The sequence below is a fragment of the Tympanuchus pallidicinctus genome, unplaced genomic scaffold, assembly GCF_026119805.1.
Source record: "Tympanuchus pallidicinctus isolate F22 unplaced genomic scaffold, pur_lepc_1.0 scaffold3, whole genome shotgun sequence".
NCBI classification, from domain to species: domain Eukaryota; kingdom Metazoa; phylum Chordata; class Aves; order Galliformes; family Phasianidae; genus Tympanuchus; species Tympanuchus pallidicinctus.
Genome location: NW_026294747.1, coordinates 348,143 through 373,405, shown reverse-complemented (window position 1 = coordinate 373,405; position 25,263 = coordinate 348,143). Strand labels below are relative to the sequence as shown.

Below are 25,263 nucleotides of genomic sequence, written 5' to 3'. Positions count from 1 at the left end.
TTGAAGTTGTGTTGTCTGTAAACTTTGATTTGAAATTGTAGAATTGCTAGATTTGAGCCAGCCAAATAACCCTGTATTTGGAGCAGAAAATCTGCTAGACTACCTGCCTTTTTTTTGAGGTGGGAGCATGGTAGAAGACAGAGGTAGTGTCTACAGCCATTGAAACTGCCTCCTTCAATGTTTTTTGACCATACAAGCTAGTAAAGTTCAACTGTGACCTTGTTTAAGCTTATTCCAAGAGTGAAGTCATTTCTGGCATGCAAAGCAAGTCGTTGAAGCTTTAAAATCATGGCTCTATAAACTGTGTTCTTCTGCATTACAAATAAACTATTAGTAAGCACCATTTAAGACATGAATTTGGGCTGTTTTGCTTCAACCCGTATGTACAGTTCAGAAGGTCAGGCATTACCGCAGTGTCTCTCCTGTTATTTTAGGGCTCTCGTGTTATGGTTGGCCCTGATCACTTGGCATTTGGTTTCAGTTAGTTTTTCCATGGGTTTGGTTTTTTTAGAATAGACACATAGGAAGAAAAATCCAGCAAGTTGCAAAGTTCACAAAGGCCTGAGGACTGTGATCACTTTTAGATGCTAGCAGTTGAAAGGAGATAAGCATCTCAGCTTAAGGGCTGCGACTGTTTAACCTAAATATAGTGAACTGAAGTTATGGAGAAAGCAAAATTTGTTGTGGGTTGTGGGGTAAGGAGAGGCAAAAGGAAAATAGAGGCAGTTGGTATTGTAGTAGCTGTGGATTGCTTTCCTACTTGTGCCATTTTTTGTTCAGTTGCTCTAAATACAGAGGTAAACATGCGAAAGTGGAGAAACGGTGCTCTTCGTGGCAGTATAGTTCAGTAATGAGCTCAATAAATAATAAGAAGAGTGGAAGAGGGATTTCCTTCAGGTTAAAATGCTGACCCCTTGATCCCCAGCTGTGGCTCATCATTTAAACTGGCGTTTTTCTTGTCGCTGTGGTTTTTACTGTAAGATGTTGTTTTTAACCTCTGTGTGAAGACCTGTGCAGCAAATGTAGGCAGCCTTTGTTTAAAGAATGCCTGGGGGTAAAGTGAAAATTCCAAGGACTATATTTCAAAATGCATGTGGCTGTTTAAATGATCAAATTCTTGTATTAAAAGGAGTTTGTGTATCCTATGTTGCCTCAGGGTTTATAGACTTGCCATCTAATTCATGTGGTAAGATTTTCAAAACTGGGAACTGCTTAATACTAAAGAAAACGTTACTCTCCTTCCTAAGACTGCTTTTGAATATTGAATGAAATACATTAATGCCAGCATGAAAGAGGTGCATTTTCTGTAGCTGTGCAGTGGTAGAGACTGGCTGCTTGTGTATAAATACTAGTAGGCATGAAGGAATGTGTATTTGTGTCTTTTCAGTCATAAAGAAGTTTTAGATGCATGTAAATCCAGAGAATGCACAACTGTGTAAGAAACTGGTGGAGGTGGAATCCTGGAAGATAGAGTTTAGTTAATCTTTTTGGACTCTGCAAACAGTCTGCTGTCACAGAAATTTGATGCTGGAGCCCTACCAGGACTGTGCCCAGAGGTCAGTGAAAGACAAGGAAACCTAAATAGAAAGTACAGATTAAGCTGGTAAGAAGAATCTACATCTCCCACTATTTTCTACACCTGAAAGAGTGTTTATAGCTCATGCTGATTTATGGCTCATTAGCTAATTTTGATAGGTTTTGGTATAGTCAAATTTCTTTAAACACGTGTGACAGTATCAAGGCTTGGGGTTTGGGTTTGTTTCAAATTTCAGGTCTTTTATGACTCTTATTCTAATCCAAATCAAAACTGTTTCAACACTGCACGATTTTGATAATGTAGGTTTATCATATTCATAGCAATTTGAGTGTATGAAGACTGAGATGTACAATACTAGTAGCGCGGCATCTTTTTGAAGACATCTTATGTCTTCCATCTTTTTTCCCAGCGCTTGCATGACCACACAGTTAAACATAACTTCTGTTCCAGACAAAAGCGCAGCAAGGATAAAATAATGTCCACTAAAACACTCCTGGCTTCTCTCATTGCAATATCACACTGAGATTAAAGATAGAAAATTTCATGTTCTTGTGGAATAGAGTGATTTATTCTCAGTTTCTACTGAAAGTAAAAACAATTGTGAAGTGTTTCCTATCAGTGTTAAGGAACGTGTATATTAGTCTAGCTGTGTACGAGAAAGAGATGGTTAAGGTTACTGCTTCTGCTTGCTGTGGAAAGATCACAAATGTCACTGATAGAAGATATGGTCTGTAACACCTGCGTGAAGTTGAGAGGTTCACTGTACTTTGGATGAAGGATCCTGTTAAAATCAACGCTTTTGCTTTTTACAATCCCATACATTTTCCAGCTGCCCATGCATCTTACGTGCCTGCTCATTCCTTGTATACTCCTCAGCCCTGCTACCTCCAACATTAAGTAGCCCTGCCACCCAATGTTTACTCTTTTACTTGTATCACTGGGGAGTCCATGGACCCTGAATGTTTGTAAGTTGCATAGATCCTCACTTGTTCACTGCACACAGATTGTCAAATCAATATAAGCAACATATGCTACTATCGCAGTACTATCACAGTATAAAAGCGTAAAATGTTTGAAGGATAGTGTCTAACCCCTGTACATGCTAATCCTTGTGATTTGGAATACTTTGCTTGATTTTAAACCAATTTCTGAGTGAAGATGAATTTCTAATGTGCACAAGTTTCTCTTAATCTTTTGCTGATTTTCTTTAATGTTGTAAAGCATGCTGTTGAGCAATACAAAGTACAGTTTGAATGAGGAATGTTGTCTCAAGACAGTGTTTATTATATATGTTCAAGGAGTGTGACAAGAGACCTAGATCATCTCTTGCTTCTAGCTAACTGGACTTGGGTGACTACCAGAGGAAATTACTCAGTGAAAATCACAATCATAGTCCAGCAGACAACTGCTGTGGCAGTGGAGAAGTACTGCCATAAACCAAATGCAGCACTGCATAATGAACTGTAGCTGCTTTATCTGAATAATGCTGGCTGACTCTACAGTAATGTGAGGATTCAAACTGGGAACATAAGTATTTCCTTGCAAAGGAAAGTAAGAACCAAGCCTCCAGAAAGAAACAAGAATGTCTTTTAAAGTTATTTTCTATTTCTACCTAGCGTTGCTTAGTTCAACAAGGTTGGCTTACTTGACTGAGGCCCCATTAAAGTGTACTTTACTCGGTGTCACCTAGAGTTTAAGAAGTTCAGGAAGACAGCAGAAATATTTTTGTGTGCTTTCAGCAGGCCTCTGCAGGGCCTCAGCAGTAAGGGAGCTATTGTGTGCAAAGGGCTCGATCTGTTGGATGGAGCCCATTAACCTGGGAGGGGAAAAGGGAGCATTGCAGTTAATGGCAGGAAATCTACTATTTATTATCAGTCAAAACATAAAAATACATGTAAATCTCCAGAGAGAACAAGAATGTAAATGCAGCATCGCATTCATTAAAAAGTATCTATGCCCAACTTCTTTCCTGCTTAGCAATATGAAGTGCTAAGACCCTCTCTCATGCTTTCTCCCATGTTTTTTGCTAACTTGCATGACTTTCAAGTAATTTTTCCTCTTTCCTTGTGGTTCTTTTTTACTTCAGTAAATCTCCACCAAATATTGGACACAAAAAAGCAGGAGAAAAGAAATACCACAGCCTTCAATTTCTGGAAAAATATCTGTATATGCAACTAATTTCCTTAAACTGAAGTTTAAGGGAAGTGAAGTGGGTTGAAACTGAATGAAAACATTATGGCTAAATATAATTGGCCAGATGATGAATTAGGTCTAAGCTTCTGAATTATTGGGATTTGGTTAGGCCTGCTATGGTATTGGGTAGGAAACAGCACCACAGAGTAAGTATGGCAGCTGCCATGCCAGGCCTTAACAGAGCTCTGTGCTAGAAATTGTCATGGGAATGAGGCTGTTGTTTCATTCTTTTATCTTTTTATGTATCGCTGGCTACTGCCAGTCAGAAATCTTCTGACGAGATGAATCCATTTGCTGAACTGGAATTGTTGCCAGGAAAGATTCAACAATCTAGCTGAGTTTTTTGATATTCCTATTCTGCTATTTCTCTCTCTTTCTCTCTGTTTTTTTCTTTTAGAAATTCAGCGTTGAAATGCAGCTTTTGCTCAGATAAAGGAGATGAAAATCTGAAGGAAATATTCCGAAAGGGTGGAAAGCAAAACTGTTCTCTCACGCCTATCTGTTCTTCTGCATGTGATTTGTCTGTGGACATCTTCCCTTCCAAATTTTCAGCTCCTTTTATAGTGAGGAAAAATATTTGAATTCTTAAATGCTCACAGGTTAGAGAAACTGTTTCCCTCGCTGCTTCCCCTGTAACTGTGGAGTCCTTGTTTGGGGACTGATAGCACTGGGATGACAGCCAGGACCGACACAATTCAGTGGGGCTCCAGCTGGTAGCAATGCTAACAAAGGAGGTACTCTGAGATGCTTTTGTTTTACTATCATCAATGTCCCATTGTTTGCCAGGATAATTGCCCAGTTAATCCTGACTGGTCGGATAATCATATAAAGCTGATGTCCAGTGTAAACAGGAGACAGTATTCTTTCTTTATCTTTGCCAGGCATTATATTCCCTAAGTTTCTAGCAACCTCACCGGATTGGCCTTCCATTGTTTACTACCAGGCAATTTAGGGTGACAAATTAACATCAGGGACATGGGATCAAATCCTAATCTCCCTTACTATTCAGGTAAAGTTTGTGGTTTTAGGGCCTAATTTTACTAGATCTAAGGATTAGGTCTAATTAGATTGTGTTCTGTATTTGTAGCCACCCAGAGTTGGCATTGCTAACTTTGAAACAAATGCTTTCAGAAGTTCATGTATTAAGAAGCCTTTTTCTCAGCTCTAATAATAATGTTCTAGCATCTTTTTATACCCACAGTAGAGAGGGCACTCCCTGAGTAGTAACAGCATTTGCTACATAAAAATCTAATTATTACTTTGGCAAATCCTTTAGAAAGTTACATGCTTTACTTGGCTTAACAACATTTGTATGCCCATCAGCTAACTAATTACAGTTATGAGAACCAAATCAAGTAAGTGTTTTATAGTACCGAAAAATCGTGTTTACTTTACCTCCTCTTTTTTCCCTTGAGATTTAGGATCAGGATTTTCTTTGTGTCCCTATGTTCTTCCTAGCCTTGCTTGCTTCCAGGTAATTGTGCTGGAAACACTTCTGGAAATTAGGTTCTGTATAGTAATATTTCAGTACTGGGCCTGTTAGTCTCAGACAGCAGATCCCTGCGTACTCTGATTAAGGCACTTTTAATGGGCACAAGGCCATAGATGCTCTCCTTACTCCAGTTCTCTCACTATGGTTTTTCTGGTGGTAGGTGGAGTTAAGACAATGGTGGAAGTGCCAGAAACATTCCCTACTATAGCCTAGGGGAGCTATTTTAATGTGCCTGCTTTTCCCACTTAAGTTAATGAGAAAGGCATGTTACAGAAGGCATGAAGGAAAGGCATTCAAAGAGGAAACTTCCTAAATGACCTGGTATTTTAGGAGAGACTTTTTGAGAAATGTATCTGTCTTCAAACACCCTCTGCTTTTCCTTCCAGATAACATCTTGTCCACAAAGAGAGCACAACTATTTTTACGTTTATTAGATTCAATTTTGGTTAACTATGTTATCACCTGTTTTGTCTGGATTTCTAGCTGGAAGGTCAACGTGATGCATGAAACAGTTTCATTTATTTGTTCCTGTAAATCTTCCTGCTACCTTGTAACCATGACAATTTAGATTCCTTGAGTCATTGTACAAAATTTCAAAAGTATGTTCAGGAAAATCAGTGAATGCACTTTGTCTCATGCATCTCTTGGAGGGTTTGGCCTTATGTGAGAGAGAGCTTTTGAAATTTGTGCCACCAAAATACATGGAGATTGCCTTTTGTCATTTGGCTGTATTCTAAGTCGCTGTCAGGAAGATGTAGACTGTGTAGACTGCTGTTTGATAACTTTCTGGAATAAGAGGGACTTTGGAAAAAATAAATGGTTTTTTGTGGCTTTTTTTGTTGGTTTTTGGGTTTTTTTTTGCTTTTGGGAGGCAGGTTTCCCTAGATCTAGCTGCTCTTTCAAAGTCTCTTAAGGCATATAGTTCTAGTTTTCTCTTAGAACCCATGCTGACATTTAAAGCAGCTCTTCTGCAATAAAAGACTTTGGCAAGTTTTCATCAAATCAACTTCACAACTCTACTGAAACTCTGCCTGTAAGGCTGATTTGTATTGGACTGGCTTGGTTCTCTTTTTGTGTTTGGCTTTTCTGAATTGTGACCTTCCCCACACCATGGAAGCTGCATTTCCAAGGAGTGGCAAGAACACGGAAACCCAAGGCATAGGCTGGCCCAAGGGTCCCAGCTGAAGCAGTAACAGAACTAGGAGTCTTGAAAACTCTCATAGCCACTGAATAGTTCTGAAATAAGGTTTCTTCGAAGTGTATTAGTCTGTAGACCTGCAGGAACGCAGGAGCAAAGCTACGTGTACAGCTTTGTACAGCAAGAGTTTTGTTGTTACTGTGAAATTGTATTTCTCAACGTGGATGTACTTTATCAGATTTCAGGGAAATTTCCCCCCTTCCAACACCCCCCCCCGCCCCCCCCCAAAAAAACAAAAAAAAACCACACAAGCATTTTGACCCAATCCAAAATTAAGCGAGTTTTCTTTTCTTTTTTCTTTTTTGTGAACTAGGATTTTTCAGTGAAGTGAAAGTCTTGAATGTTACAGATTTACAGCAATAACTAAGTGGGGCAAAAAGATTATTACTTGCACTTAAATTTTTGAAGTAGAATTTGCAATGCTAGCGTGCATCTCATTCAGATCTGTGAACAACTGAAATATGTGGAACTCTTTTGTTTTTTATGTTCTATTACTGTAACTTCTGAGAAGAATATGCAGTAAATTAAGGCTATCCATTTCACAGTATCTGCTGCTGTGAGATTTCTTGGTGTTCCCTCTCTGCTTTGTCCTTTCTGTTACTGTGCTTGTTCTGGGAAGTAGCGGTGTGCTCTGTACAAGCTCAGCATCAGTCCAAAGACATTAGCGCTGACGATGCTGTATCTGCAAGCCTTCCCCAAAATGAATGCAATTGTCATGACATTCTGGGAGAGAACAAACAATTTCTGCTTAGTCAGATCCTAGGCTCTTATTTAGGGCTCCTTGAGGAAAGCAAAGGTACCTGCAATGGGCAGTGAACCAGCAGCTGTGCTGAACAATGTGCTGAGCAATGTCCAGCTCTTTCTGCTGGTACATTAGGTCTAAATTTCCATCTCCTAGTACTGTTCACACCTCCACAGCACAGATACAAACAAGCTTTGCCATTTTTTTCCCATGGATAGCTTTCAGAGTTGGCCCAGAATTATACCTCCTAGAACATGCGATGGGGAGCCTCATAATAAAGCTAGGTAGCATTTGACTGTGATTTGCCAGTAGAATAACTGCTCTGTCCTGCTCTGCAGGTGCAGTAGGAATTTTTGTCTGCTGACTGCTGATGGAATTATTTTCTAGATGCAACTGTGTAATGCTTGTTTTCCGTGCTGATTTTCTTGGGCTCAAGCCTTTAGCTAGAAGTCAGACAACAAATGTATGACAGGAAGGAAGGACCTGTTAGGGCAGTGATGTAATTGCACACAGAAGAGGTAGGTTCAAATTCTGGCTCAGCTGCAGGTTTCCGATGTGACCTTGCAAAAACATCCCAGTGCATCAGTTGCCATAGCAAAACAAAGATATGATTTCCTTTCTTCCACTGGCTGTCTTACATACAAACTTTTGAGGACAAGCTTTATTACTTACAGTGTTACAGAACTGGGACAATTAGCTGCCTCTGTGTTACCACCAATACTTAAAAGTGAAACAGGCAGTCTTGTTCTGCAGCAATGGCAGCCCTGCAGTGCTGTCCAGGGAATACTGATCAGAAGCACATGTGGTGTTTGAAAAGCATTTTATCACTCATTACTAATTCCCTAGTTCATCCAGCCTTCCAGTTATCCTCATGTAAAGAAAGAGGCGGTGCCAAAAGCCGAGGAGCAAAGCTGTAGCTTCTTCCCTTCACTTCTTGAGTGGGGCACAAAGAGAAATAGCAGCTGCTCTGCGCGTTGTGGCACTTTATACCTAAGTTCCCCTTGTGAGTTTTGCCCCTCCAGAGTGGAAATGGAGGAAGCTGGGCCAGTGTGCAGCGTGCTGACCTGCCTCTCTCTGGAGGATCAGCCACATGCTGATCAGCCACAGCATCAGCCGCGTGCAGGGGGTAATCTGCAAGACTGGGTGAGGAATAGGATCAGCTCCCTGTGATATTGCCTCAGTGCTGCTTTGAGCTTCAGCTCTGCATGCCATTCCCCATGAGGTAGGTGTCAGAGTCTGTAATGTTTTCAGCTGCTGCAGGAAGGCATCCTTAAAAATATCATCATGTGTTTATCTGGAAAGAGCTTTAAAAACAGCACATTATGAGCAAGTCTTCTCAGTCATTGGACTCAGATGGTGGAAAATGGACAATGACCCACTAGTCCAGATAAGCAGCTCTAGACCGGTATGGAATGGAAATATCTTGCACTCCAAGGAAACTATGTAGGAATAATTTGGCTTGAGAAAGATGTTTGTGGCATGTGCCCTGGGAGCTGTGCAAAGGCACCGCTGTTGTGCTGCTTACTTCTGTGAAAGGCTGCCAGGGTCTCTGAAACTTCTGTGGTGTGTACTGCAAACCTTGGAGAGATTGCCTGTGGCTAGAGAGCAGAAAGGGAGTAGTTACGTTGGTGTGGTGATGCCTTAGCAAATACATTGCACTGTAAACAAGCCCTAGGTTAGCTGGGCTGGTATCAGACTGCTGTCTCCTAATGGCATGGTAGGATGCTAGCAGAACAGTAATTCACAGGGAGGAGTGCTGTCTACAAAATTACAATGTCTCCATTTTAAGCTCCTGGTATGTTTCTGGAGGTTTTTGTCAGCCAAATATTGGCACAATATTGTTTACCCTAGCTGAAAAGACCACAGCTCGTAGTGATTGTAGGCCATTACGGCAGTAGCAAAAGGGAATGTTTCAGGCACATTTGGGGACTTAAAGAAATATACTGACTAAGGAGGCAACACTTTGATGAGGTTCCAAGAGGAGCATATAAAAGGCCTTTTTGATTAAAATGCAGTTTTAATCAGTTCTAATCTGTTTTAAACAGTTCTGCAGTAAGATGTGTGTGTTTGGGAGGATGCTTACTGATAAAGATCTCTTTTGCCCCCTCACCTATGAAATTGTCACATCAGTGACATCCACTTACAACTCTTGTCCATTTTCAATCCTTGTCCTCTTTTTTTTTTTCTCCTTGTTTCCTGTCCCTTCCTGCTTCACGCTCTATATTCATCACCGCTTTGTTCATTTTTTATTCTCTCTTCTTAAGTGCAGGGGGATTCTTTCCACTCTGGCCATTTGAATCTAGCTGTAAGTGGGTATGCCCACATAATGGAGGAGCAGTCCGGAGTGTTTGGTGTGCTGTCAGTGTTTGTGTTAATTAGGATTTCTTAAAGGTTGTTGAAGTTCAGTTCGGTGCCTGAACATTGGTGACTTATTTATAGTTTCCAATTGGTAAAGTTCACGGAGCTCTGTAAAGTCATTTTGTTAAAGCATTTTGCTGAACCACACGGGCTCCACGCCAAACAAACTTGCCACGGTCAGATTCTTTAGATCTTAGAGCTGTGGTTGTCAAAAGTGCCAAAAAAACAAGTGCTCAAGGCCAGACTTTTGAAAGTTTGTTTAGTCATCTAACCATCTCTGAAGTGGGAGTTTGTCCTCAGTTCTTGTTGCAGCACAGTTGAGTTTAGATAGTGAGAGGAATTTGATTTTGTCACCCATCCGTGGGAAGACGCTTTTCAGCTCTGACTGTGTTTTGCTACAGGGTAAAATGTATGGCTTTTTCTTATGAAGAAAGTTATCAGTCAACACTAGATCAGTGGTAATTTTATTAGCTTCAGAACCCCATCCAGTCTTATTTGGAAGAATCTGCTTTATTTTCTATCTGCACATCTGTGTAGCAGCTGCAGTTGCACAGTTCCCAGGGGCTCAGTCTAATTTGTAGAATTACAGGGGTTGTGCCTGGCTATAGAAAAGGTCTATTAGTGTTGCTGATGTTGAAAATTTAAGCCTGATGCATTCCACATGTTTGTTTTGTTTGATTAGACTATTTCTGGGCCCGTGGAAAAAATTAATTTTAAACCACTGTAACTATTGTATTGTCTGATTCCTGATGAAGGATTTCAGGGGGTCACTGTTTCATACCATCTCCTCTGAGATTCTAACAACAGTGTCAGGTGAACTGTGAACTCAGCTGAATTGTCTCTTTTTCACCTTCTCAAGCACACACAGAAATCAATTTCTCCATTCCTGGAAAGTAGCCACTCTCACAGAAATAGCAGTTGATAGAAGAGGTGTGTACAAAGCACACAAAGAACAGTTTCATCCAAATCAAACCACTAAGATCATTTTGCACAGCGGAGTGAAGTTGACCTGATTTGAATGTGGTCAGAACACTCAGCACAAGACTTCACTACAATATTTACAGGATTCCAACAACAGCCCGTTCCCCATGGCGAAGAGAGACATGAGGCTGTGTTCTTAGACAACAGCAGATCAGCAGTTCTGCAAGTGAAAAGCACTGGAAAAAATAACACTTCAATTTCTGAACCTTTGGACAATGTATCTGTTGTCTGGAACTGACCAGGGCTTCTTGCCAGACTGAAACCTCATAGAGGAAAGTGCCACCTACTGTGCAACCACATCCTGCCGTACATCTTCTCTGCCTTCTGTCTACACACTGCTCATCAGCTCAAACAAAAGCTGACAGCTTTGACACTTTCTGTGCTTGAAGGAGCACTGAAGATGAATTACCAAGTGGGAACCACGTTGCCCTTCGGCATGAGCTGGGGGTGTCCTCGTGGAAAATGAACTGGAGGTGGATGTGAGAGGGGTTTAAATATTATTTAGCTGATTTTGGATTTGCTACTGGAAAGAAATTGTAGCACTTCTTGTCATGCTGACTGTATGAATTCTAATTTGTCAAACTAAGACAATTATTTCAATTTAGATTTGCTTCTGATTAGTCTGTATTCATCTCAGTTGTTATGAAACATTCACAGTGCCTTCTTTCACTTCTGCTGCAGGGCTGGGTTTGCTGGAAGAAGCCAGATGATGGTTACATGGTAATGCAGTTTGCATCACAGAAGTCCTATCATACTGGAAAATACAGTCATGGAGACATTTGGCAGACCACAGAAATGCGATTGAGGCAGACTTCAGGAGGTACTGTGAGAGCTCACTGGAAAGTAATCCAAAGGAAAGATTTTAACACGTACAAGTATTCTGAGTGGTAATATCTCTGCAGGAAGAATCTCAATATTTTATTTGTTCTTCCTTCCTTTACTTGAATAGCTAAAAGAATATATCCTATTTATCCCAGAATCAGTCTTAAGGCTGCCAAACTGCTGTCTTTGGAGATAGGTTTTTGAACTGAAAATTTGTAAGGAGGCGGCCATCTCAAGAGAATGGTTGTTTTGGTCCTTGTGTTCCACAGTTGAGATGGATTACACAAGATACAAGCGCATCATAGCCACCCTTATCATCTAGATTCTCCTGAAACAATTGAACAAACTCCTGTAATCTCCAGTGCAGCCAAGAATTTGCCCTCACTTGAGGTCTTGAAGCCCTCTTGCTCTTTCTGTCCTTCGCATATGCCCTCACTTTCTCCCTCACCCTAAATTCTCCAGTCTATGCTTATGGGCTTACTACATCCATCCCAAAAATGCAGCCATTCCTGTTCAGCAGCTTGCAGCAGTGTTACATAAACAAATTAAGAGAAACATGGGAATAGAGTATCAAATATCATAGGTGACTTTAGAACTTTTTTTTAAAACATATTTTGACATTTCAAATTGCAACATACTGTCTTTGCATGTACTCTTTCTTCAAACCCATGGTTTTGTTTTGGACAAACAGATAGTGCTGTAAGAATTGTTTGAGTGCTTGCAAATACATGTTGGGAGGTGCAGCTTGAAGCTTATCACAACAGAAGCAAGCACACACAATGGTTTCAAACGTCTTTCACCTATAGTTAAGAGTGATTTTGTCATTGATTTAAGTAACAAAAATATTGAGGCCAGTGAAATGAAGATGACTAATCACATTTACTGTTCTTTGTTTACCTTTCATTCATTATCTCATTATCTATTCTTTAACTATCATCTCACTATTTAATATTCCTTTAGCTAAATATGTGCAAACAAAGTATATTTTTGGATGCTGGATAACTATCTGTTTGCTCTGACAACTTAGATAGTTTGCCTTTCAGAGAGGCTGCCATGATATTGTGCAAAGTCTTCTCATTTGCTGCACCATTCTGGTTACCTCTTCAGCCATGTTCTCTGCTCCAGCTTTCACATCTGAATTTCTGTGTAATGTCCAAATTAAGTCAACTCCGTCACTCTGTGGAGGACTTCAAGCTGAAAGGAAAAGATTAATGGTCATTTAATAACCTGTGGAGAAGACACTACTTTAGTTGTCTTCATTGTTTAACATTAGCTGATATATGTGCAACAGAAAAAAACGAAGTAAGGGGAACAAACTCAACCGAGTCAGGAGATGTTTGGAAATTCAGATGCGTTTTTGGTTTAGTGAAAGCCTGAAAAAGGTAACAGATGTATGGGAAACATGAAAATGTGTGGGCTAAAGCAAAGTGAGACTCCATTACTCAGCTTTACTAAAATACATTGGTAGAACATGAAGCCCTACTTTTGTGGTCTGAAAAACAGATGAACTTTGGATATCTCAGTTCATGTCTGTAAGCATAGGTACTTGAAGGAAGTGAGGCTACGCCAGTATGTCTCAGTTAAAGTCTGTCCCCCTGTACCTGTCTAGGTCAAATCCAAGTTTCTGAAAAGGTGTGCTTTTCAACGAGTAAACCCTTGTTGCCATTCATTAGAATGAATCCAATTGTTAATGCAGTGTAAATTTTTGTCAATTATTGTGTTGCTAGTAAAATTGCTTGGCTTTTACCTTCACCTGTTGTCTTTATCTTTTCTTTTTTCCTTGTCAACAGCCAACTAAAGAAGTGGAAGGCTTCTATTAAGCTGGTACTCCTGCAGAACTCAGCTTCTGAAATGGACTGTTTGAAAGGCTGAAAGTGGATACTCTTTTGTGAGAGTGGCATTGTGCCAGCCCTCCAACTCTGCACGTTCGTGAGATGGTTGGTTATGAAAAGTACCGTCACTCTTAGGCATACAGCATAAATAAAAGGTAAGGAAGGGTTGCTGCTTGGTTTTCTGCCAAGTTTGTTTCCATTAAGAAGTACTAGAATCTGAATTTCTGCATTTTCTGTTGTTGCTATTGTTTTTTTTTAAATTGTTTTATATTTATTTTTTGAGCATGTAACTGTAGGACAATCCATAAAATTTCACTGTGTGAAAAACTGCTCAGGGAATTCTAACACACTCTACCAGATCACTACATCAGCGTGCCAGGGAATGAATGGAGAATGTTTACATTTAAGGTAAACACTGATGACATTAGGAAATATTACTTAAAAAACTAGGCACATTGTTTTAGCTTCGTGTCCTCTTGAGCTGAAAGTAGTTGAAGAAATTAGAAAGTTATTACTGAATGGAGGAATATAGTATTCTGGGGTGGAAACTGACATGCATTTAATTTGTTTTAATACTGGATGAAGAGATTGCTTCTTTTAGTGACTGCTAAGTTCAGATGTGGAGTTCAGTTTTTATATAAGTGGGCTCCAGAAAAATGCTAATAGTTTGAAAGAAACATAGGCAGAAGAAATACATTTTGTTTAGCAGCACAGAAGGGTCACCCTTTTGTGAATGCAAAGATGAGTCTGAATGAAAGGGAAAGGGGTAGATGATTTTAGCAGAAGATCCTCCAGCTCTCCACTGTGTGTGGCCTAAAACAGTCCCTGTCATTGGGAAGCAGGGGGCTCACAAAACCCCTCAGACTTTATCTCCAAGTTGTCCCTGAGAGATTTTGTCTTCACCAGGTATGTAAAGAGCCCTGGGTTCGTTCCTGAAAATAGCAACCTCTCGATCAGTGCACATGATGTGTTTGCAAATTGCTATGAAACCATCAAACATTTGCTGGGATAAGTATGCAAACGTCCGTGGCAAATCTCCATAATTGCTGGAACTTTCCTTCTCCTGTAATTCGTAGCAAATCTTGAAAGATTCCCAGATTTTCCTACGTTGCTATTTTTATTTTGAATGGGAAAAGTGGAAAGTGTTTATGAACAGTACCAGATGTAGACACCTTTTGTGTAAAATTACTCTCTGCTCTTCTAATAGCGCACAGCGATGACTTCATGCTGTACATTGGCATCATTGTATGGTCTGCATTCACAAGCATGTTGTGAAATTGATTCGAAACCAAATGCTGGTATTTAATATGCAAGAAAATACCACGTTTAGCTGCCTACAGACTGCATTTTTAAAATAATGATTGCCATGCCATGCCAGCCATGTTCACTTCCAAAATTCAAGATGAGTTGCAAATTTTCCTAAGCCTATTTTTTCCTAAGCCTATTCCTAAGCAGTTCTTGGCTCTTCAAGAAGTAGCATTATAAAGGAATTCAAGTAGCTCGTTATAAAGATCAGTTTGGCAAATCAAATAAAAATGTTTAATTTAATTTTGAGTAATTTTCAAGATGTTTGGGAAGCCAGCAGTAACTAAGAATGTTGTGCATAGCAACTTCAGCTGGCTGCATCGCACAAGCAGAATTTTGGGGATGGTTCCTCCCCAGTTGGTGTGGAATAGGAAGTGGGATCCAGAGTATGATCCCCAGCCCCTTACAGTGGCTGGTGTGTAAGTCTTTCTCTAGAGAAAGACCAGTCAAAAGCAAAAAGCATATAAAAAGCATCTCCTTAATGATATCTGAATACAAGGGCTCTCCAAATTACCAGTAAACCAATAAGAAAAAAAATAACAGCATCTGAAACAATCTTCCATCAGAAGAGGGGTGGCCAGCAGGGACAGGATTGTCCCTCTTTGCTCTTGTGAGGCCCCAGCTGCAGTACTGCATCCAGGTCTGGAGCCCCCAGCACGAGAAAGATAGAGAGCTGTTGGAGAGGGTCCAGAGGAGAGCCACAAAGATGATCAGAGCACCTCCCCTGTGAGGAAAAATTGAGGGAACTGGGCTTGTTCAGCCTGGAGAAGAGAAGGCTCCAGGGAGACCTCATTGTAGCTTTTCAGTACTTGAAGGGAGTGTGTAAACAGGAAGGGGAACGGCTGTTTACGAGGGTGGATAGTGATAGGACAAGGGGGAATGGTTTTAAACTGAGACAGGGGAGGTTTGGGTTGATTATTAGGAGGACGTTTTTCACTCAGAGGGTGGTGAGGCACTGGCACAGGTTGCCCAAGGAGGCTGTGGATGCCCCATCCCTGCAGGCATTCGAGGCCAGGCTGGATGTGGCTCTGGGCAGCCTGGGCTGCTGGTTGGCGACCTGCACACAGCAGGGGTTGGAACTGATGAGCGTTGTGCTTCTTTGCAACCAGGCCATTCTGTGATCTTATCTGTCACATTGGCTTATGAGGGTTCCAATGATTTAAATGATCTTGAAAATCTGTTTCAAGATAAATCTAGTGCAGCTTAGTTAATGTTGCAATTTTAGTAACAGGTAAGCTAATGAAAGAATGGTAATAACACAGGACTAAAGAACTAACGATACTTTTTTTTTTTTTTTTCTTAACAAAGGAGCTCCTGAACCAGAGATGACAACTGATTGACTAGTGGCATCCTTTTTGGACCCACTCACCAGCCAGTAACGCCAGAAAGCTGTCTGAATACCTGTTTCTTGCTTGCTGTGGAGATGTGATGAAGATGCACTCCACCTCAGCTCTCTGAGATTAGGTGCGCATGAATAGAAGCATTGATGTTTTTTCCATGCTAGTTTATGCTTTGTTGGTATCAGTGGTATGGTGCTGTGGGCTCAGGGCTTGCTGCATTTGAAATTGGAAGAAGTGATTCCCAGGAAAAAAAAAACAATTTCCTTAGGACAAGATCTGTGTCCTCACATACATGGCTTTTCAGCCAACACCTGCTCAGTCACGCATTTCCTATGAGCTTTGTTTTGCTTAGCAGAGGTATCTCCCACATGAGCAAGCTCAGTGAGCTGTGATATGGTATGATATCAGAACAACCATGTTCTATTGTCAAAACCAACAACTGATGTTGGAAATTATTTTGCCACTGATGAAGGGAATTAGACACATAAAAAACCATCATTCAGTTTTGAGGGGCATAATCAAACCAGGGGAATGGAGCAGATTCCAGTTAGTACCTGGCCACTGTAATGCTTCTAAATTCTGTTGTGCAACTTTTGTTTGCATAAACTGTACAACATGACTTATTTGCTCTAATCAGCATAGGACTTTGTGGGTGTATAGGTCTACATGAACTCAAAGCGTTTGGCATTCTTCTACTAGCCAGATAACATCTCTGACAAGGAGGGCAGTGTTTGAAGGGAAAAAAAAAAAAAAAAAAGAGTCTGTTTAAATTGAGGATCACCAGGACTGGAGAGATGGAGTGCAGGCACTTCAGAGGTCTGGACAGGTTTCATCAATCAGGAGACTGCACATCACCATGCAAAAAAGAGACTTGGACTCCTGAAGTTTTTTGGTCGTGTATTAGAAAGAACAATATGGTAAGCCCTGTGACAGACATGGAATATTTTTCCTGAGCACCAGATTAATTCAGTGTTTGTGCAAGTAAAGCTTCCTAGGCATCGCAAATGCTGCAACCTATTTGTAAAGTACTGGCAAAAGGTTTTCAAAGCACTTAAAATTATTCAAGCATACCAGCTTCTGCAATAACAAGTTGTTTCCATCTACAATTGCTATGTGCAGTTAAGCTGAAGACTAAGTGAGGTTTTCCATGTCTGTAAAGGTTTATAGTTCTACTTCTTTATTTTAACATAATTTTATACAACAAATAGTGTGTGCACTGTGTATATGAGGAAATGAAAGCAATTACTATTTTAATAAACATTCAGCAGAATGTGATTACTTCAGCCCACCTGCAGGTGGTATTTAATCTGTAATGCAAGTAGTTACAAAGATACTGTAATCACCCACAGGAAAAGGCAAACAAACAAAAACATGGCAGGAAATGCCTATTTCTGATTAAGCCCATGGAACTGAGATTAGCCAAAGCAAGCTGTGTGACATAACAGGAATGGAAAGAGCTGATGTTAGCCTCAGGAAAGCTAGTGGAGTTTGTAAGTTCATTTGGATTCAATATGTTTTTTGTTATTAACTCAGCCCAGGATTCTCAGTGGTATGAAAAGTAAATTCCTAATTACAGATGTGATTAGATGCTGTACTCCCTCTCTTACTAACCTTGACTTCAGTGAAGTCAGGATTTCATCCTTTGGACAGTGTCTGCCTCCCAGAAATAGAGCCATTTTACTCAAACCAGGTCTTGTCTGCCCTCCTGTTTTCTATCCGTAGTATTCCAACTTTGAAAACCTTTTAGGTGAGACTCTAATAGCTTGTGCAGCACCCTCTAAAATAAGTAACTGTATGGTACCATACAAATTGAGAAATGCTGCTGCATAGCTGTTCTGTAGCATTTCTTGGATTAAAGAAGGAACACAACACCATCTGCAAAGGTAACCTCCACATTTCTTCAGAACTTGCATTTGCATCTCACTACATAGATTTACAATTGTACCCAACATACTGCTTAATGATGGCATTTATATTTGGGAATGTGTGATTAACTTCTCTTGTGTCATAAAATAGTATTTCTAGGGCAATCTGAGCCACATTCATAGCCAACAAAAGCCTTACTTTACTCTTCCTCTGTGATTTTGTTTCTTCTTTAAATCATATGTTGTGATTTCCGTATCTTTTCACTGCAGTGCTGCTGGAGTTTAGAATAAGTATTTATGCACTATTCTGTTCTTACAAAAAGTCTGCAATTAATTTTCATCCAGTCAAACTTTATGCATGCCCCAAAATAAACACTGAAGTTGTAATGGGAGCTAGATGTGATCTACCCTTTCTTATTCAAAACTATATAGTTTCAGTATGATTTTAAGGCATAAAACAAAGATAATGCTTCTCATTCTGAATGGTAGTTTCTGCCTCAAAGTCTGTGATTACTTTCATTTATTGGTACTCTACCTGGAAGCATTGCTGTCTTGCTCATGAAGCAATACAGAGCACCTCCTCAAACTTCCAGACCTAACTATCATTGTTGTCATGTTTTCCTTAGAGTTTATGTCTGCTTTTAATTCATGCTGCCTTTACTTTCAGTAGCTTTTGGAGACAATAGTTCAACTAGAAATCTTCCTTGTGTATTTATATGCAGAGGGAGATGGCTCTGTTTGTGTGAGCGGATAAAACAGTGCTGGGGAGAGTGCTGCTCAGGAATGATGCCAGGAAAAAAGCCAAGTTTTTCTGAATCACAGAAGGCCTGACAACAGGCTCAAGAGGTTTAGGGAGGCAGCCTATTTTTCCTGCATTTTCTCTCTCATGACTTCTTAAAGCCACTGCACCAGAAATGCTGTTCAGAACCCGAAGTGCCAAGCCAGTGGACTGTAAGTGGCAAAATGTTTCACTGTATGTCTTGTAGCACAGAGGTAAGACGTAGATTCATGGTAGATCCCTGCATGTCACCATCAGGATCTGTGAGCCACTGACCAATGTATAACATCTGTATCGTTTAATCTGACACAACAATAAACACAGGCTTGGAAAAAAGTGTAAAATACGTGCATCATAGTAGCTGACAAATATTCCACACAGAACAAATTTTGCTCTTTGCAAGACTCTTTATGCATCTAGATATTTATTCTTGGTATACCCCAAACGCTCCTGACTTCCAAGCAGGAATTTCAGCTGTTGTAGAGTCACAGATTTCCCTTCGGTTGCTATATGTTGAGAAGGTGAATGAAGACTCTGCAATACACAGCCGTTCTGTTCAAAGTGCCAAGCAGGGCAACAGGCCAGTCTGGACGCTTGCTGACTCTTCCTGCAGCTTTCCACAATGTCTGACTAAGATGGCTTTCTGTTTAGTACCTGCTGCTGTCAAGCTTTCTGCTCAACAATCCTTCTATAAGCAATGTTTCTACAGTCAAAATGCTTGCTTAAAAGAGTTAAGACTGAAGAGTTGACTTAGAAAAGAAAACATTTCTTGCTTCATGCTGGATCTCTCCCCTTGCCTCTTTCCTCAGCTCTGACTGTTAAGGAGGAAGAATTTTACAAGAAAAGAGAAAGCAGGTTTTAGTTGGTTTAGTTAGCAAGCAGTAAGGGGTTAAAACTTAGTAGCATATATTCGTTGGGAAAAAAATATAGGGAGGAGGATTGTGGTACCTGATTTGTTTATTTTTCTAGCTGAGGTTTTTTCCTCTGAAGACGCCAGCTTGCTGGAGCAGGACTCCATATACAGAAGGTTCATTTACAGTGGCAGGCAAGCAGCTGTGCTCTCAGCTCTATTTAGTTTATGTTGTGATTGATGACTTGAGTGGGAGATGTGAAGAGTGAATTAACAGCTTTAGTAAAAACACATTGTTTGTCTTCCCATTGACTTTCCACTTCATGTCACCTTGTCTGTTTTGTCTTTGGAGGACTCCTTTCCTTCCTTTTTTTCATTTTCTTAATTTATACTTTTTCTTCACCACACATATTAGTTCTCTGAAGAAGTTATTACGCTCACCCCTGTTGGTGAAAAACTCACACTTGAAAGGAAAGAAGCCTTTGAACATCCAGCTGTAGAAGAGAGTTTTAGAAAAGAATTACAGTAGGGCGCGTTTGAAGGGTGGTTAGGATAGGAGCCTGCAATCTGGGAGATTTTCCTCTTTTGTTGGCATTTTGTGATGCCTTACGACTGTAAAGGAACCAGTGTCACTCTCCCACAGAAAAAGTCCAAGTGATTTGGTTTATTTCTTTTTCTTTCCTCCTAGTGCCCGAGTGTACGCTGTGCAACGCTACTCTGAGCATATAAAAGTGAATTGTGTGTGATTTATAGAAGCTGTGAGCTTTTGTCTTCTCATTGTTTAAAAATGCTGAATGCCAAGGAAATGGAACTAAATGGGATCTCAACAGACTGTTTAATTTCTACCTCAATACAAGGCCAGACAACTCATTCTTGAGATCTCACAGATGTTCTTCTGCTCATTCTTAGACATCTACAATGATGAACTCTCTCCAGTCAACGTATGCTTGACTTCTACTATCCCAAACTTGAGAATATTTGATGTTATTAATTCTTGAGTGTTCTGTCATGAAATTTAATCCACCTTGATTTCATACTTCATGTATCTTGAGAGTAGGTTTCCTGTCCTTTCTGCAATATCTTTTTGTTTAGTATTCTGCCTGGCTTATATGTTCCTTTCTGCAGGCTAAGCATTCCATGCCCAGGCTTTCAGCCAGTTCCAGTACCTCCTCTTCTTTCTTGAAATGCAGCACCCTAAAATTAGACGTTATGCCCCGTCTAAGTAGACTGAAAACGAGACTTCCAGGCTGACTATACATCCCATTGTGACATAAACTTTTTTCAGAGGATGACCCGCTGACTCAAGCTGGCAGCACTACTGCATCCCTTTATGCAAACCTACCATCCAGCCATTAGCTGTCAGATATTCTAATGGCTGATTATCCATTCCTGTGTACTTGTCATTATGGAACAGCATTCTCTTCTTTACAGACCAGTTCTATTACTTGTGTAGAATCAAGTTTGGTCTCCAGTGTATTGATTCTCCCCTTATCTTCATGTCATTTATCAATTAATAGCCTCACTCCCAATTCTCCTGACTATTAGCTGCCTAGTCCTGGTCATTCATATGGTTGCAGTAAAAATCCTGTGGCATCCTTGGGAGAATCCTAGCTTCCATTTACATTAAGCATAGATAAGTATTTGATTAGTGTTCTCTTTTCTAACCAGCTTTGTACCTGACCTTTTGCATTTTAATCCAGGCAGCCATCAGTGTGATTGTAAGAAAATACCAAAAGCTTTACTAATGCAAACTTTTGTGTTATCTATGCCTCTGCATAATCATAAGACTTGATACAATATAATAGAGAAAAAGCTAGAATGGCAGTACATTACTTTCTCTTAACTTGGGTTCACTCTAACTGCCACTTTTATTCTCAGTGTTTACACATAGATTAGTTAATTATTACATGCCAGTATTTTTTTCAATGATTGAAATATGCTGTCAAGCCTGAAAATTCTCAGCTGTTCTATTTCTGCTCCTCTGTATGTATGATCACCATTTTCTCCCTTCTGCAGTCTTCTGGCATGCTATTAGTCCTCCATAGTTTTCATCGGATAAGCAATTGCTGGGGGGCTTTCACCAGTCTTCCTCAGGTTTTTGTATATGTTAGCCTGACTTGAACGTATTTAACCTACCTAAGTGCTCTCTAACTTCTCCTTCCCTTGTTCTTCAGTATTAACTAAAATTGCATGTAATTGTGATTCACCTTCTGAATTTTAATGGATAAAAAGCTTTAATGACTTTGGTTTTAATACTGTTCGTCAATAGATTCTTACTGGCTTAATGGACAAGCTGGGTCAGGCTGGGTATTAGAAAACATTTCTGTACTGTGAGGGTGGTCAGACACTGGAAACAGGCTTCCTTGCAAGGTGGTTGGTGCCCTGTACCTGTCAGAGTTCAAGAGGCATTCAGGTAATGCCCTCAATAACATGCTGTAACTTTTGGTTAGCCCTGAAGTGGCCATGTGGTTGGACTTAGAGATTTTTGTAGGGCCCTTGCAACTAAGCTATTCCATTCTATATTTAATATGACATCAGGAGCTGGTTTCTAGGGACCTTCTGCAGCCTTAGGGTAGGGAAAATACTATTTTTTTTCTTAATAGTCATAAAAAAAAAAAAAAAAAGAGAGAATTTGTAACATTTCTTGTATAACATGGGAATATAGCAAAATATGTGTGGACCAGCACAATACCTGGGAAGTCAGTGTATAACTGGCACGATATCTGCATATTGCTCTTTTTCCAGGCCCCTTTACAAGCTGATGGTGGATCACTGTGTCAAACTGCATTACTTGGTAAGTCTACTTCCAATTTGGAAGTCTGATGGGATTCAACTCCCCAGTCAGATTTACACTGAAGCACAGATGGGCTCTGGTCGTTTATTTTTCACTGGGCAGACGTCTAGATGCAGTACAGAAGCCTAAAAAGACAAGAACTGAAGTGAATCACATCCTTTGCTGCCAGGCACAAGGGTGTATCTGAGACTTCAACAAATGAAACAGTGGTTAAATTTATTACTGCCTACTGGGATTTTGGTGTCAGTTTAATAATGAAGCATTGAACTAAATAGAAACAACCAGTAATACCTGTGAGGGGGAAAATAACATGGCCACTGAATTTTCCTGTTAGCAACGTGACTGCTCTTCTGTTTTATTGCAACATTTTTGTTCCAGTCAAGGGGTTTGCCTCTACATGCACATGAAATAAGGCTGCCAAGAGAGGGAACACAACTTTAGGACTTGAACAGAGATAATAGTATGAGAGTATAAAAGCCTAAACTGTCATTGAAATACACACATTAAGAATAAAGTAGTTTTCATTTTAATGATAAATCTCACGTGAATCAAGAGCCAATTTAATTTGGAATTATGGTGCTTTCATTTTCAGATTGATTGAGGTAAGGCAAAAAGGTATTTGATGATGAAGTTGTGGACCTTGCTATGTTCAATTTTTAAGAAGCAGAATAGATAATTTAGGAAGTTTTACGTATTTATTTTCCTGTTTCCAGCATAGAAGAGTATGTGAAAATGAAAAAGACTTTATTGGCAAAGCAGTAGTGATCTTTCTTCCCACTACTGATCAAAGCCGTGTGAATTGATTTTGCAAATTCGACACTGAAAAATGAACAATTGTTCCTAACAGATGCTCTGTCTCAGCAGGGAAACTAGTGAAACTTTTTCTGTTGAAAATGAAGTTGGAGTTCGAGTAATATGTAAGTTGCATAAAACTTGTATGTTTTGAAATATAATTATTATAAAACTAATTAGTAATTATTGTTTGTCTTTCGAGAATAAAGAAGAGGGCTAGGTGCTGTACAAACACATGACGTCTGCACAGATACTATCACAGAATCACAGGCTGAATGCATTTTGAAAGATCAGGGTTTATCATGCTGCCCCAAGGCAGATTAACTAACCCAGTGTTATTTCTGAGAGATGTTTGCATCAGTTGTTCTTAAAGGTCTCCAAAGGTGGATGCTTCACAGCTTCCAAGGGCAATTTATTCTGGTGCTTTACCACCCTTCCTGTTAGAGAATTTTTTCCCGTAATGTTTGAACATAAATTTCTGTTATTGCAATTTAAACTTTTTATTTCTTTTCCTAACCAGCAAAGATATTTGAAAGATTATTTGCTCCATCTTGCAATAGCCTTGAACTCTGTTATTTTACTCCTCCCTTCCTCAGCCTGCTTTTTCTTTTTGGCTACGTGACAGCAATTAATTCAGGCCTTTCATGTAGGGTGGCTGTTCTGGGCCTCTGGTCTCCCTCTCTTGCCTTACTCAGGAGTCTTTCTGGTGCTTCAGCTTCCCTGAAATGTACCCAAAGTGAGAAGCCAGTTCTTCAGCTAAGGCATTGCTGGCACATGAAGGACTCCTGCACACTTGCATGTTCTGCTCCAGCTTGCATCCTAGTGAGGTGTTCGTATTTTTCAGATGACGTGGCTGATTCGTGCTCAGCTGGTGGTCCCTTACAACTTCCAAGACCTGTTATGAAAAAGAAGGTCTCTTATTTTCACAACAGGTCTAACCCTAGCTCATTGCTCTCTGTTGTGAATCTGTGTAGTCGGTTAATCTGACCTAAGTGCTGTCCTTCTGTTTTTTCCAAGAGAGACTTACAGTGCGTTTTAGAGCTAGACAGAGGCTTGAGGTATGGAAGAAAAAAATAGCTTAGACAAGATCACACAGGGAGCTTGGGAAAGAGCCAGGAATCCTTTCTGACTGACCTCCAGAGGCCTCATCTGCTGAGTCTCCTCCCTGGTGTAAGTGGAAAATCATTGAGTTGAGCACTGAAATTATGGCAAGCTCTAATATATTTTCATTCTGACTCATTTTCACTCATTGCTGTATTTATGGCCTTTACTAATAAGTGCCAACAAGATGAATGTTTGCCAGCCATCTATCAGAGTCTTCTGTGCGTTCGTTCGACACATGGCATTATCTATAACTATACACTAAAACCAAAAGTTGCTAATACTTCATCATGCAAGCATTATATGAATTAGCAGCTTTTGCAGGCAGACAGGCTGCTAGCCTGTCAGATAGCAGCAACTTTTATTTTGTGTTCTCCAGAGATTAATAGCCCTTCTACTCTTTTTCTTGACAAGAAGAACAGGCAGGCGTGGTACAGCTAGCCAGCAGTATTCATCATGCTGCCCTCCAGCTTTATATTGACAAAAAGAGAAGGCGACAGGGAATGCCATGAAATCACTGAACTGCTTCTTCTGAAAGAAAGCCAGTTAGGTATAGGTTTTAAAAGCAATTTCCCCAGCGATGTTTCTGTGGGAGTTGTTGGTATTAAGCACTCTAGAATAACGAGTTATTTGACTAAGTTCTCTAAAGGGAACAAATCGTAGAATCACATGATGGCTTAGGTTGCAAGGAACTTCAAAGATCATCTATGGGAGGCTATAAGGAAGAAGGGGACAGGCTCTTTAGCAGGGCCTGTTCTGATTGGTCAGGGGAAATGGTTTTATACTAAAAGAGAGGAGTTTTGGATTGGATTTGGAAAAGGTTTTTTACAATAGAGGTGATGAAACAATGGAACAGGTTGCCTGGGTTATGGAGGATGGCTTGAATGTCCTTGGAGACATTCAAGTCAGGCTGGACAGGGATCTGGGCACTGTAATCTAGCTGTAGGTGCCCGTGTTCATTGCAGGAGAGTTGGGCTAGATTACCTTTAATGGTCCCTTCCAACTCAAACGATTCTTTGATTATCTACCACAGCATCCCTGTCATGGACAGAATTGCCAACCACTAGAGCAGGTTGACCAGGGCCCAACACAACCTGGACTTGAATGCCTCCAAGGATGGCATCCACATCTTCTCTGGGCAGCCTCTGCCAGTGCCTCACCCTCTGAGTAGAGAATTTTCACCTAACATTTCGCCTAACTCTTCCTCCCATCTTTTAGTATAAAGTCATTCCGGTCTCCCTGGCGTCTCTTCTTCTCCAAGATAAACAAGCCCAGCTCCCTCA

The 25,263-nt window shown here is 40.3% G+C and overlaps 1 protein-coding gene across 6 annotated transcripts in view; it reads left to right on the top strand.

The window, feature by feature from the left end:
- Positions 1 to 25,263, top strand: part of CCDC34 (coiled-coil domain containing 34) — a 70,132-nt gene that overhangs the window by 31,906 nt on the left and 12,963 nt on the right. For 2 of the 6 annotated variants that reach the window (XR_008208881.1, XR_008208883.1), the window contains exons 9-12: positions 11,183 to 11,321; positions 13,114 to 13,260; positions 15,769 to 15,924; positions 22,039 to 22,087. Coding sequence is in view for 1 of the 6 variants with exons in the window: in XM_052692479.1 (XP_052548439.1) it covers positions 11,183 to 11,211 (29 nt within the window). In the remaining 5 variants the exon portion in view is untranslated. Of the gene's footprint in view, positions 1 to 1,387; positions 1,557 to 11,182; positions 11,322 to 13,113; positions 13,261 to 15,768; positions 15,925 to 22,038; positions 22,088 to 25,263 lie in introns of those variants that run through there. The other 4 variants (XR_008208884.1, XR_008208882.1, XR_008208880.1 and 1 more) reach the window with 4 other exon arrangements.